At 35.5% G+C, this 13,171-nt stretch overlaps 1 protein-coding gene across 5 annotated transcripts in view; it reads right to left on the reverse strand.

The window, feature by feature from the left end:
* RGS7 (regulator of G protein signaling 7) overlaps positions 1-13,171 on the reverse strand; it is a 458,444-nt gene that overhangs the window by 12,235 nt on the left and 433,038 nt on the right. For 4 of the 5 annotated variants that reach the window (XM_043485425.1, XM_043485428.1, XM_043485426.1 and 1 more), the window contains one exon: positions 5,967-6,656. The exons of the other annotated variant lie outside the window; for it this stretch is intronic. Coding sequence is in view for 1 of the 4 variants with exons in the window: in XM_043485428.1 (XP_043341363.1) it covers positions 6,606-6,656 (51 nt within the window). In the remaining 3 variants the exon portion in view is untranslated. Of the gene's footprint in view, positions 1-5,966; positions 6,657-13,171 lie in introns of those variants that run through there. 5 annotated transcript variants of the gene reach the window in all.

Consider the following 13,171-nt stretch of genomic DNA (forward strand, 5'->3'; position numbering starts at 1 on the left):
CTACACCTTAGACATCAAGCCTTTTGGAATAAAAGGTCTCTTCTTTTTAATTGCACTGGGATCCTGGACCAGAGGCATGTGGGCATGAGAGTTTGCAGTCATGGAGGGTCTGGTTAAAGAACAGGCTCAGAGGACAGCCTACAGTAATTGCTTAGCAATGTTAGCACTAGTTCCAAAAGTCACCTAAACATTGTTCAGAACGTAATAATGGCCATAAGCTGTAACAAGACTGAGGAAAGAGAAAAAAAAAAAGAACGAACTCTCTCTAGAGGAGAGATCTCCATGGCAAGAATAAATCTACCAAGGCACACAGAGGAAGAAGGTTTTATAAATTAAGTTCCTAGGGTCTAAAAGAGTGTATACCAAGATAAAAAAAACATTTGATGTGAAATTTATCCATTTTACTTCATTTTCTTCCCTGTCTTTGTCTTGCATCTCTCTGCACATCAGAAATTTAAATATAGGTCCCAAGTACCTGCCTAATTCCTCAATCAGGTAAAACCTGAAATCAAGGAGGGGGAAGTGGCGCCTGGACACAGTGTCCCCACCTGTGATAGCACAGTGAAAGGGGAATGCACAAAATCATGCTATCTGGCACCTCTGACCTTGAAGAGAGTTTCAGCAGTGTCCTTCCCATGTGGCAGAAGCTCTAAGGTTGATAAATAAATTTCCCTCACAAATAATCTAGGTGCCCTTTAGACCACTGTTTTTCCTAGGGCAAGCAAGTCTGTGCACTTGCCCTTCAGGGATAAGCATCCCTCCTATGTGTCACAGTGTAAAGGGTGGGGTTCCTGTCCATACTGGGACTCCATCTCTTACTCAGCTCTATAGGCACACATCTCCTACAAACATCTCTGTCATTTATTTTGTACAGATTCTGTTCAATTAGCCCTTCTTCAGGAGGCATTGCTCTGTGTGCAAATGTTGATATGAAGTGTCCATGAGAAAAAGGTGAGTTCAGGGTCTTGCTGCACTGCCACCTTAGAGAAGAACTTTGGGTAGTATTGTTTTAGGTGTCTCTCATAAACTGTGTGAGTGAGTGTGTGCTCAGTTATGTCCAACTCTCAGTGACCACATGGACTGCAGCCCATCAGGCTCCTCTGTCCAGGGAATTTTCCAGGCAAGGATACTGGAATGGGTTGCCATTTCCTACTCCAGGGGATCTTCCTGACCCAAGGATCAAACCTGTGTCTCTTGCATCTCCTGCATCGGCAGGCAGATTCTTTTCCACTGTTATGCCCAGATGCATTTCTAGTCTAACCTGAGTATTTTTAAGAGATGCTTTTAAATCATCTCCTGCATTTTAATTACTAATATATTTGAACTTGTTCCATGTTAGTTTGTGTTTGCCATTTAGTTTGATCTTACTTCCCTTCATCTTTCTTATTTCCAATTGTGTAGGTCTAGTTTTATTTTTTCATCATTTCCCTATTGTCTAAGATGTGGTATTTTTCAATATTCATATTCTATATTGTATATGTATATAGTTAATGCAAATTTAAAATGTATTTGTCTAGCTAAATAGAAAGCTAATTCCCACTTAATTCTCACAAATAAGACAAAGTTGAAGTGTTTTATTTCCTTCTACTCTCTTCTACTTTTCAACTTTCAAGTTTACTTTTTGATAGAGAATGGTCTTTATCAAGAGAAAAAAAAAGTTTGAGAAATATATGCAAGAATGAAAAATTAATGGTAAGCAAAGAAAGTAGTAATAAATTAGTAAAGTAAATGTGTATTTTTTTAAATAAGATCCTGATTACAAAATGGAATGTTTTAGTTATTAAATACCTACTTCCCCATTAGCTCAGGAATCCTCTGGAAATTTACAGTGTGTGTGAGAGAGAGAAGTTCTTGTACTTTGGGGCCAAAGACTCCTTTGAACACCCTGAACTGGGAAAGACAGATGATATAATCTCTTCTACATGGTCATAGCCATCTACTCTTTTCTTCACCACTAGCTCATATTGGATAGGTTCCTGCAAAAGTTTCTTTTCTAGCCACAGGTGAGGCCACTGATGCTCTCTGAAAAGCCCCATTTCTGCTTTCCAGAGCCATCCTTTCCAGAATCAATTTGTTCGAGACTTAGTCTCCTTATCAATTTCAGTTTTTGGTCATTCATTTCGTCCTGATTCTTTATTGACTTTATCTGGTTGGTTCTCAACCAACATCACACCTGACTGTCCTCCACACCTTCCCCCTGGTCTCTGATATCCTGATCTTGTACTTTGCTTTGTCCTCTGAGGGCTCTCTGACAGCTCAGTTGGTAAGGAATCCGTCTGCAATGCAGCAGACCCTGGTTCGATCTCTGGGTTGGGAAGATCCCCTGGAGAAGGGAAAGGCTACCACTCCAGTATTCTCGCTTGGAGAATTCCATGGGCTGTATAGTCCATAGGGTCGCAAAGAGTCGACATGACTGAGGACATCACTTTCACTTTGTCTCCTGAACTTCATTCCTGATTCCACCCCAGCTAGGAGAGGTGTTTGGATGCATCTTTTATTGTTTTACAAAGATGACCTTTTGGAGGAAAAGAAAGGGAAGAGGGTAAGATAAATATTGTTTCTTGACTACCAAATACGTACCAAATACTTTGCTTGATGATTTAGACACACTGTTAATCAGTTCAATCAATACTGGAGTTAGATGTCATTAACCTTTAAAAGGATGTCAAACACACTCCAGTTTAGTTGATTTCCAAACAAGTGTGAAATGATTAAGGTCCTATAACCTAATAAAAGCACCAAGATTTATTGATCAGTTTATTAGTCAAGATATATTCATGTCTTCCCAGCAACTAATGACCTTTTTGAAGTTAAGTTAAATTAAGTTACAAATGCATTTTATTTCAACTCCAAGAAAACTGCCATAGGCATTCAAGGGCATATACAACAGTTTCTGTTTTAATGCACTTCTAAAATAACAATATTTTAGCTTGATACATCATTTGGTATCTTTTTAAAGATTAATTTGTGGTACAAAATTCTCAATCAAAAGACAGAAATACATGGTTGCATGACAAAATATGAGATACCCCTGTGTGTTACATGAGTTTAGTTTTCTCTCTTCATTCTTCACATTCCTAAAATTCTTCACTAGCTCCTATTTTTTAAAATGGCTGAGAAGATGGATTGGTACTTTCGGTTATATCATGTTGATATTTTACAAAGTATTACAATATGCAGAGATAGTCACGGGTAGTAGAAAAACTTGAATATTTCAATGTTCTCTTTCAAGTATATTTCTAAGAACACAAAAATTCTATGTGTGGAAACAATTAGTGCATATAACTGGACTAAATTCATGCTAGTAGCAAAAAGTTGCCTTTCCTCATAGATGAAATAATAATAATAAAAAAATAATGTGTCTACAAAGAGAAGTGAGAACTTTTACTCCGAAGCAAGATCAACTCACATACTTGTTGTAACGAAGATATGCCTTCATCTATTTTCCTGGCATCTGACAGGAGATGGTTTAATTAAGGTCGCTGACCACCTTTCTACTACTCTGGTTCAAGTAGCAATTACTTTGGAGATTCACCAAAAACGTTACTGTAACATACATCACAAGGGGAAGAAGCAGTCAGTGCAATTTAGAGAATATGTTACTCTTGTGGTGTAATATATCACTGGGTCACTGCTTTGGTGAATAACTTTTACAATTGTTTTAAGGTAGAAAAGACTATTCAAGAACATTTTGTTCATTAGAAACTTGAGAGATTTTTCTCCTATGCCTTGTAGATCAAACTGGGGAGGCAGACAGTTGTTGCTGTTCAGTTGCCAAGTCATATCCAACTCTTTGTGACCCCAAGAACTGCAGCACGCCAGGCTTCCCTGCCTTCACTATTTCCCGGAGCTTGCTCAAACTCACGTCCTTTGAGTCAGTGATGCAATCCAATCATCTCCTCCTCTGTTGTCCCCTTCTCCTCTTGCCCTCATCCTTTCCCAGCATCAGGGTCTTTTCTAATGAGTCAGCTCTTCACATCAGGTGGCCAAAGTACTGGAGTTTCAGCTTCAACATCAGTCCTTCCAATGAACATTCAGGGTTGATTTCCTTCAGGAGTGACTGGTTTGATCTCCTTGTAGACCAAAGGAGGGACTCTGAAGAGTCTTCTCTAGCACCACAGTTCAAAAGCATCAATTCTTCGGCTTTCAGCCTTCTTTATGGTCCAACTCTCACATCTATACAACTACTGGAAAAACTATAGTTTCGACTATACAGACCTTTGCTGGCAAAATGATGTCTCTGCTTTTTAATATGCTGTCTAGGTTTCCCATAGCCTTTATTCCAAGGAGCAGGCATCTTTTAATTTTGTGGTTGCAGTCACTATCTTTAGTGATTTTGAAGCCCAAGAAAAGAAAATCTGTCACTTTTCTCCATGCTTATTTCAGTTAGGTGAAAAGAATCCTAAAACTTTTCTAAGTGTTTACCCTGAAATACCACTGTTTTGTATCCTGAGTCTTGTCTAAACCATATTAAAATGAGTCATGTCCCACTTCTAAGTACTTGCACCTATAAACTAACTCACATTTTCACTGGGAGCTCCTGACTTGGGGATACTTGCTTGAGGGTTTCACTTCTTTGTCCTCTATTGCCATTCATATGTATTTCATTTCTGTATAATTCCATGATTTGGAATTAGTAAGATTGATTTTTTTTAAATGTCTCCAAAATGACCAATCATATTTGTGCAAAGCATACTGTTTATGCATCAGGTTATTATAAAAGGGGTATTGCTTTCTTTCAAGCAATGTCCCCTTTAGATAGAGTTTCAATTTAGCTTCAGTGCCAAAAGCTGTTCTGACATAAGTGTTTTTAAGAAAGAACATCTATCAACTTAGGTTTATTTGCATTTTATGTAATGTTTTTAAAAAGCCATAGGGGCAAATAATCAAATCTTTCTTAAATTATTCACAGTGTCCTGATTACAACCTATCTATAAGTCTTTTCTATTTTGTGGCAGTTTATAAAATAGCTAACAAACTCCACTACTGATTTTGCACCAGTGTTGGTAAACTTTTTTCAGAATTTACATTTACTCACAGTAATTAATAGCCACTAATAACGTGATCTCTTTCTTTTTTTAACAGCCAGAGTCTGCAATCTTGTGGTAGATGCAAAAGCAAACAAATCAGGCCTATCTCTTGGCTGGGTGACCTTCTGGGTCACTGATCCATCCCTTAAAAGCAGTCGGGTTTCTTACCTGAGGTCCTTGGATGAATTTCAGAGAGTATTTTGTGAATGTCTTAAAATTCAGTGCAAATGTGTCCTATGTGAGAGAGTGTATGGATTTTCATGTAAAACTTTTACCAGAGGAATTTGGGTGATATCTGAGTCAGACTGCCTGAATTTCTATCATAACACACCACTTGGAGGTTTGACTCTGAACAAATGACATAACTTTCTCTGCTTCTGTGTTCTCAAAATTGCAGAAATACTCCTATAGGCCTGCTGTGAGAATTAAATGGGAAAATTTTGTGGGTGTGTGAAGCCCATAATACAGTGGTAGGTACTTAGTTAGCACTCACTAAATATTAGCAATTACCATCATGCTCTCAAAGGAATTTATAACCACCAGAGTTAAGAGCCACTAACCTAAGGCATTTTTAAGATTATACTTTAAAGAATCAGTTCTGAGTTGAGAAGTCACACTAAAATGTAATTCTAATAGAATATACATTGGTAAAACATAGAGACTCATATTCATAATTAGAAAGGCCTCATAAATAACTCTGAAAACGTGGGAGGTCAACTTGTGTTGTTTTCCATGGGAGCAAACCCATCTTCATGATCTGGGGTGAGCTCCCAGAAGAATCACTTTGAATCTGCTCCTGGCTGCTCCACCATCCAAGTTTGTCTTGAAACCCTGAAATAAACTTCCTAGGGTGAGTGCTTACATTGTTACTACATCGATGCCTTCCCAGTATTTTCATTTTCAATTAGCACAGAAGTCAAAAGTTACAAAAGCAACGAGATTACGCATCTTTTAATGAAAGATAAAACAACAATATAAACATACACAAATTTACAGAGAAGGGATCAACTTTGATACATCTGGAGTAAAAGGTGTCTCTTATTTAAATATGGTATAAAAATAAATGCAAGAAACATTAACCAAGAATGTACAGACAACAGACAAAGACGTGAGTTTGTTTCTGACTGTGATACATTGGTGAAATGAAACTCTCTGTGCTAATTTATTATTTAATAAATGTGAAGCTGTATGTATACTTCTTGATAGATGCTTTTTTCCTTTTACAATTCTTCCAGTTTGTGACTGAATTTTTAGTGACCTGTGTGTCTAGAAGAAGGTTTAAGAGAGAGAGAAAGGGGGAAAACAAAAGGTTTACTTCACTTGAACTGTTAAAAAGGAAAAGACACAGATCCAGCTTAGTACAAGGAAGAAGTTAGCAGACATTCTGAAATGGAGGCGTCAAGATGGTAGAGTCCCTTGGAGATGGCAGTGCCTTAATGTACACAAAGAAAGAACAATTCAGGTCCTCTGCTCATGCAACATCGTGGTCTAATGTCCTCTGCTCCAGGTAACAACAAAGAACTACAAAGTATATGCAGTGACTCCGGTTCGCTTTCATGCTACAAGATGATCCTTTTAATAAGACTGAACGAGGCTTGTTAACCTCTTTGACGTGAGAGATTTCCCCTGAGAAAAAATATAAACAAGGGAAAAAAAAGAAAACAATATGATCACTGAAAACCTGCTTATGAGTAACATCTGTTTATTGCAGCTGATACTGTACAAGGGTCAAAATGGAACCCTTTAGATGCATCTTAGTTCAAACTTCATGACCAAGTTCCCTCCTTCCCTCCACCAACACATCAAACAAAATGATCCTCCCTTTTTCCATCCTCCCACCCCTCCACCCACTTCCTCCCCCTGCAAACAGAATGATGGGTTCACAGCACAAATCAGCAAATCATAAAACACGTCCAAAATGTTCCACTGAGGCTTAGCAACGATGCAACACCTAGGTTTGCAACTGGTTATAACATGTTACAGCAAACTTTAGGAAGTTGCTCTGAAAGACAGTGATGTGAATGCATTCTTGTCCAATTGCTAAGATTAGTGTTGCATTTATAAATATCTAGATGTGTACAGGGTATGATTTAATTAAACAAAATGATTTTTGAGGGTGAGACTGCTGGAAACTCATGATTGAATCTATTCCCTATCCTATATGGTAACAGAAAAACAACCAACCAGTGCCAATTATACATCTAAAGAGAAAAGTCTACTTGCTTTGTACTTCAAACTGTAAATGTCTTCCTTTTCCATTTGATTTCCTCCAACCTCAACCTCAGAAAAACCTCATATATTCTGATCCCACTTATTGTGTTAATAACTAGTATACATATTCATTTTTTGAACATCTTGATAGTCAAAACTGTGCCTGTAAATTGCAAATGCTCTAGAGAAAGGTATGAAATTTTAAATTTCTGATCAGAATAACAGATTGTCAATTTGGTTATTTCTGTTTTATCCCTCATTGTATATGTTTAGTATAAAAAATAGGTGGAATTTGTACTTCTCAGAGAAAAAAATAATAAGGGAAAATCAGAAGATTTTTTGAGAAATATATTTTAGTAATAAGTTAGTCATAGCAATAGTCTTGATTTACTACTTAACGTGGCTCAGAGTTTGATAAATGAGTGGTGTGGTTTGGGGAGAGAAATCAGCATTCATGACTATATTTTGGAAAAAGAATGATATATTTAAAAAACGATTAGTAATTCCAGAATCAATCTTTCTTTACATACTGTACAGTAACTGACAAGGTCTTTGTAAACTTGAACAGCAGGAATAAAAATGAAGTACCAAAAAAAAAAAAAAAGAATGAAGCACCATTCTCTTTTAATTGGGGAAAAGGAGTTCATAACTTAGCTTTTAGCAAGTTTTGACATCCGATTGTAGAAGAGCCACTTTAGCAAAGGACTTTCCCACTTAGCTGCACTCTAATCACTTTATGGGAAGAAAAATACTGAAAGAAAACGCAGACTTCTCACAGGACACCCTGTTTTACACTGGCCTTCTAGACAAACTATGTTTTGTCTCTTGTCCCTTCTGTGCTCGTTTCCTCCTCATTCACAAAATGGGAATAAGTACCGATTTTAAAAGCTTTTTATGAAGAATAACACAAGTAAATTACTTTAAACTATTTCAGAACATTCTGTGTACTCAGTTTGCTAGTCATTACCTTATTACATTATTATTATTATTATTATTATTACTGTTACATTCTTTCTCATCAGGATACTGAGACCCAAAGTCACTTTTCTGACTCTGAAAGGAACACAAAATTTCTCATGAATTTGGAAGCTAAAATTATACTACTTTTACACTCCAATACCTTAATCAAATAACATTTGACTAAAAAAACTACTTTTCTATACTTGAAATTTACATTATTTTATACATCTACTACTTTTTTCTCTTATGCTACTAATGTGTGCATATATACTCATTCTGATACTAATGTATTTTTAAAAAGTGCTTACTATTTCTAATGCCATTTGTGGGGTGGGGAGAACCTATACTGGTTGAAGTATAAGAGTGAATTCATATACAGTTGAGGAGGAAGAGGAAGATGCTAACATAAAACTATTTATATTAAAACTACAGATTAATATAATTTGGTTCAAACTATTGGGAGGATGAATAACAGTTAGGTTGAAATAGGAAGCCATTTGCAACTCGGAGTCATTTTTCATTTTGATCAGTGGAAACGATGTCATATTTGTAAATGTAACACATGGTAATATGGTTCTCTACCTACTTTTTCCCTCAAATATCTATGAAGTTATTAGTATTGTCCTGATATTGGCTTCATTTTTAAAAGGGGGGAGGTACAGATTTAACATGGTAAGCTGTTGTAGCAGGAAATAATTTAAAAATACTCATTCATGGAAGCCCATGGAGAAATACAGGGCTACAGTAAATCTGGGGTTTGTGATAGTAAGAAAGCAGATGAACAAAAATGGGAGAACATATGTATATATGTTAACAAACCCACACAAGAAACTCTTGTGAGATGTGGACTCACCAAATACATAATAAGGGTATTTGTTTTGTGTATTGAAACAATTAAAAGGTAAATTTAGGTATATCTAATAGTAAAAAAGAAAAAAAAAAAAACCTAAGTGCCTCACCCAAGGGTCAAAGTAAATAGCATGGACGCCCAAGTGAGCTATCTAGATTTAAAGACCTAGATCACATGGATGTGTCTGTAAACCCTGTGCAAATCTTGCCTTGTTCACGTACTGGAAAGAAAAATACCGTGCAAAGGTATTTTGTGCACTCTCTAGTGTGCAAAGAAATATCAGTTTCTCACTTATTAGAAAATCTTAAAAAGAACACTAATTCTTTTTTGCAGGTAAGAAAGAATATACTTGCACATCAGATGTTTTGTAACAATCCTTTTCAGTGTGGATCCTTGGAGGCTGTATTAAATCACCTTAAAAGACAATCCTACTAGTTATCTAATTTTTGCTAATTTTTCTAAGTTGAAGAATCTGCGAAAATTTCATAGTTAAGTTCTAAAAATCTTAATTCTGGAAACTAAAAGGGCTAAAATTCCTTACCAATAGCATGTTTTTTGTTTGTTTGTTTTTATCAAATTGCTTACAATTGAATTCTGTATGAATAATAACTATTTTCAACCCAATGACTACATTTGTGCTATGTCACTTATACCCATTCTTAATAGATTCTAAAGGAAATGAATTTGAAAAAGAATGGATACATGTAATGTTTATGTATAACTGAATCACTTTGCTGTGTACCTAAAAATAACACAGTTAATCAACTATGCTATACTCCAATGTAAAATAAAAGTTAAAAGAAAGGAAATAGATTACATTGGAAATGGAAATCTATAGAGAAAGACAAAGACAGAAACTCAAAAATTCAGCATCCTGTGAGATTTTATAATATCTAGTTAATGGACAATATGCTAGCACATGATCAATTTCAGGACAAAATTAAGCTGACTTTAACTGGCATCTAAGTGAAGACAGATTCTCTGGATAATCTACAATATAGCTATCACATAAACAAAGCAGTTTTTCTAGTGTCTCACAATAAAATTTCATCTCCACCAAACTAATTCTTTCCTTTTAAAATGTTGCATGGAGATTTTGTTATAATTAGAAAAATAAAACTCCCCCAAATAAAACAATCTATGTGCTCATTCTTAGTTCTCTCAAGTTGACTATCAAACAATATGAATTTCACATGATTTAAAATTTTTTCTTGGTCTTAAAGTAATAACAGAAAGTTGACAAAGAGCTGTGAATCCCTAGAAATGGAAATAAAGATCAGGCTCTTAGCTCCATACGAGAGCCCTCAGCATTTGGGAGATGGAAGCAAATGTCCACACTCCTTTCCTGCAGACACTAATCCATGAAGGAAGTAGGGGAGAAGCCATATTTGCTTGGGTGACCAGCTACTTGTTTCATTACTGTCATAAAACATAAAAACTGTATTCAGTCTTTACCAGTCTACAGGACACAAAACAAGCCAACACTAACTGAAGCGATGGATTTTTAGAAGACCCATGAAAGAGCTTAAAGAGTAGGAAATTACCAGGATCTTTTGGATTAAAAAAATATTAACATCTTAACTCTTATTCCCACTTGTTTGTTTCGTATTACTGCCTCCTAGTCTTTCCCATGTGTTGCTGTAGACTTAGAAATACCTTCTAGAATGCCTTGTCAGCTCCAGAGGCTCTGGGACCAGGAGAGGGCAAATCTTGTCATTGACTTTCTATTGGTGTATGTGACCCAGTTATCCCACAGCTGCGTAATAAAATGGGCTGACTGTTTGATGGTAATGAGATGCTGCTGGACTAGAGATAAGAAATGTACATGCTCATGATAGGCTGAACTAAAGGATACATCTGTTTGTTTATTCTCATACGAAAATTACACCTGTTTCACTTAAAAAATATAAACATCTTCGCCTGGGTTTCAAAATCCTTCCTAACCTGGCTTCCCTGACCTTTCAAACTACCTGTTGTCACTCCACAGAATGGTTCTCTAGCTGTTCTTTGCACCTGCTACTCTCTGAGTTTGGGTTCTACTCACTCGTCAGATAAACTTCTTGCTCATGTTTTTGCTGAAGTCTTCTAATTGCCCCTTAAGTTCTTCTGCAGTTTACCTCTCTGGATTCTTTGTCAGTACTTTTTTTCCTCAGGGTCGGGAAGATCCCCTGGAGGAGGGCATGGCAACCCACTCCATGTTCTTGCCTGGGAAATCCCATGGACAGAGGAGCCTGGTGGGCTACAGTCCATGGGGTCACAAATAGAGTTGGACATGACTTAGCAACTAAACAACAATAGCAAGTGCACTTTTTTAAATACTGTTTTGTACAATCCTTTAAGTCACCTGGCTTGATAAAGCAATTGATAGCTGTTAAACAATCTTAATATTATAGAAGTCTCCAAAAATGTACTTGTCTCTTTGCATGAGTTGAGTTCCTTGACTGGAAGTCATATTTTAGGAATATGCTTCTAGAAACCAGGGTAATGAGATTCAAATGTATTGGTACAAGTAACTTTTAGGGGAGGAGAGGCACGGTAGGATGAGAAATGGGAGCATGTTGGACATACCCTAACTATTAAGTAATTAACTGATAGAATTTGGGTCTTTTTAACTTTTCTTTTGCCCTGGTTGTTGCTAACAGTGAAACTAAGTGGGGATATGTTGAGGGAACTGAACTAGGCTAGGGGTTTGGAAAAACCCTGCTTCAAATGAAACCAAGTCCCCTAGGATAATTTTCAGGTAAGTTTACTGAAACATGGTGGATAATTTCAGCAAAACTAAAAAGTGTGACTTCCTCAAAAATTAAAGAAAACTCAATTATTGAGAATTAAGAAAGAAAAAGAAAAGAAGGAAGGGAGGGAGGGAGAAAGAAAGAAAGGAAGGGGATTCTATAGCTAGTTTGGAGGCTGGTATATTTAATGTTGAACACAGGAAGAAATTGTTATGTATTTAAAAGAGATGGTTTATGAACATATTTATATACCAGTTCTTATTAGTAGCTTCTTGTGTGGTTTGAGATAGAAAAAGTAAAGCCAAATACTCTCATTTCCTTAGTTAAGAATAGCTTCCTGAAATAAAAATAGTGTATATCCATTAGAGAAAATGAGGAAAACATAGAAAAATATAAAGAAGAAATAAACATTACTCAAAATACAATTATTTACATGTTAATATATCCATCTACTTTTTATACAAAAATATTTTTAGTTATTTTTTTAAAAAACTAAAATTATACTGTGCATAGTACTAAAGTTTATTATGAGTAATATGCTAATTAAAAATGATCATATTTTGGTCATTTACCCATGTAACATATATTTTGTTCAAATTCAACACATTAGTGGGAAAGGAAATCAATTCAGAAAGATGCTACCAACATTTAGAAGAAAATCACATATCATAGAATAAATAAAAACATATTAGGGTAAGTTGCATATAATATGAGAATGTGTTATTTCTGAAAGGTTGTTTTAGTCCTATACACATATAAACATGCATAAATACAGTTTATATATACATACACATACACTCACAAACATATATATATTGCATTACTATGTCATAGTGATGGGTCGCGACAAAAAAAGATGAAAGCCAATGCTCTAAAATCTATTCTTTAATAACTGCATCAGGTTGATATACCTTAATGCACTTAAGAAATTCACAATTGTTGTATATTCAGATTGTGTCTTATTTTTGGCAGTTATACGATGCAATGAATATTCTTCTTTGTGTGTAAACATCTGGGTTTTGTTAGAATTAAACATCTGGGTTTTTGTTAGAAGCTGAAATACTGATTGAGTGTGAGAGAATATTTTTGAAGCTTTTGACACACTATATAAAGTTCTCTTTCTATACAAGAAAATGATTAAAAATTCATATCCCTACTATGTGTGAACAATATGTGAAGTCACCAATTTTCTTATCCTAGATATTATTATTTATAAAAACTAATCTATTGGAGGAAAAAGTTATTTTGTTGCCTTTTGAATTAAACTTGGTTATTAATATAGGTTTTCTTTTTGTTTTCTTATATATTTATTGACTATTTGTGTTTCCTCTGTTAAAACCGATCAAGACCTTTGCTTAGTTTTCTAGTGGCGTATTGCTCTTCTGATT

The sequence above is a fragment of the Cervus canadensis genome, chromosome 13 (genome assembly GCF_019320065.1).
Source record: "Cervus canadensis isolate Bull #8, Minnesota chromosome 13, ASM1932006v1, whole genome shotgun sequence".
NCBI classification, from domain to species: domain Eukaryota; kingdom Metazoa; phylum Chordata; class Mammalia; order Artiodactyla; family Cervidae; genus Cervus; species Cervus canadensis.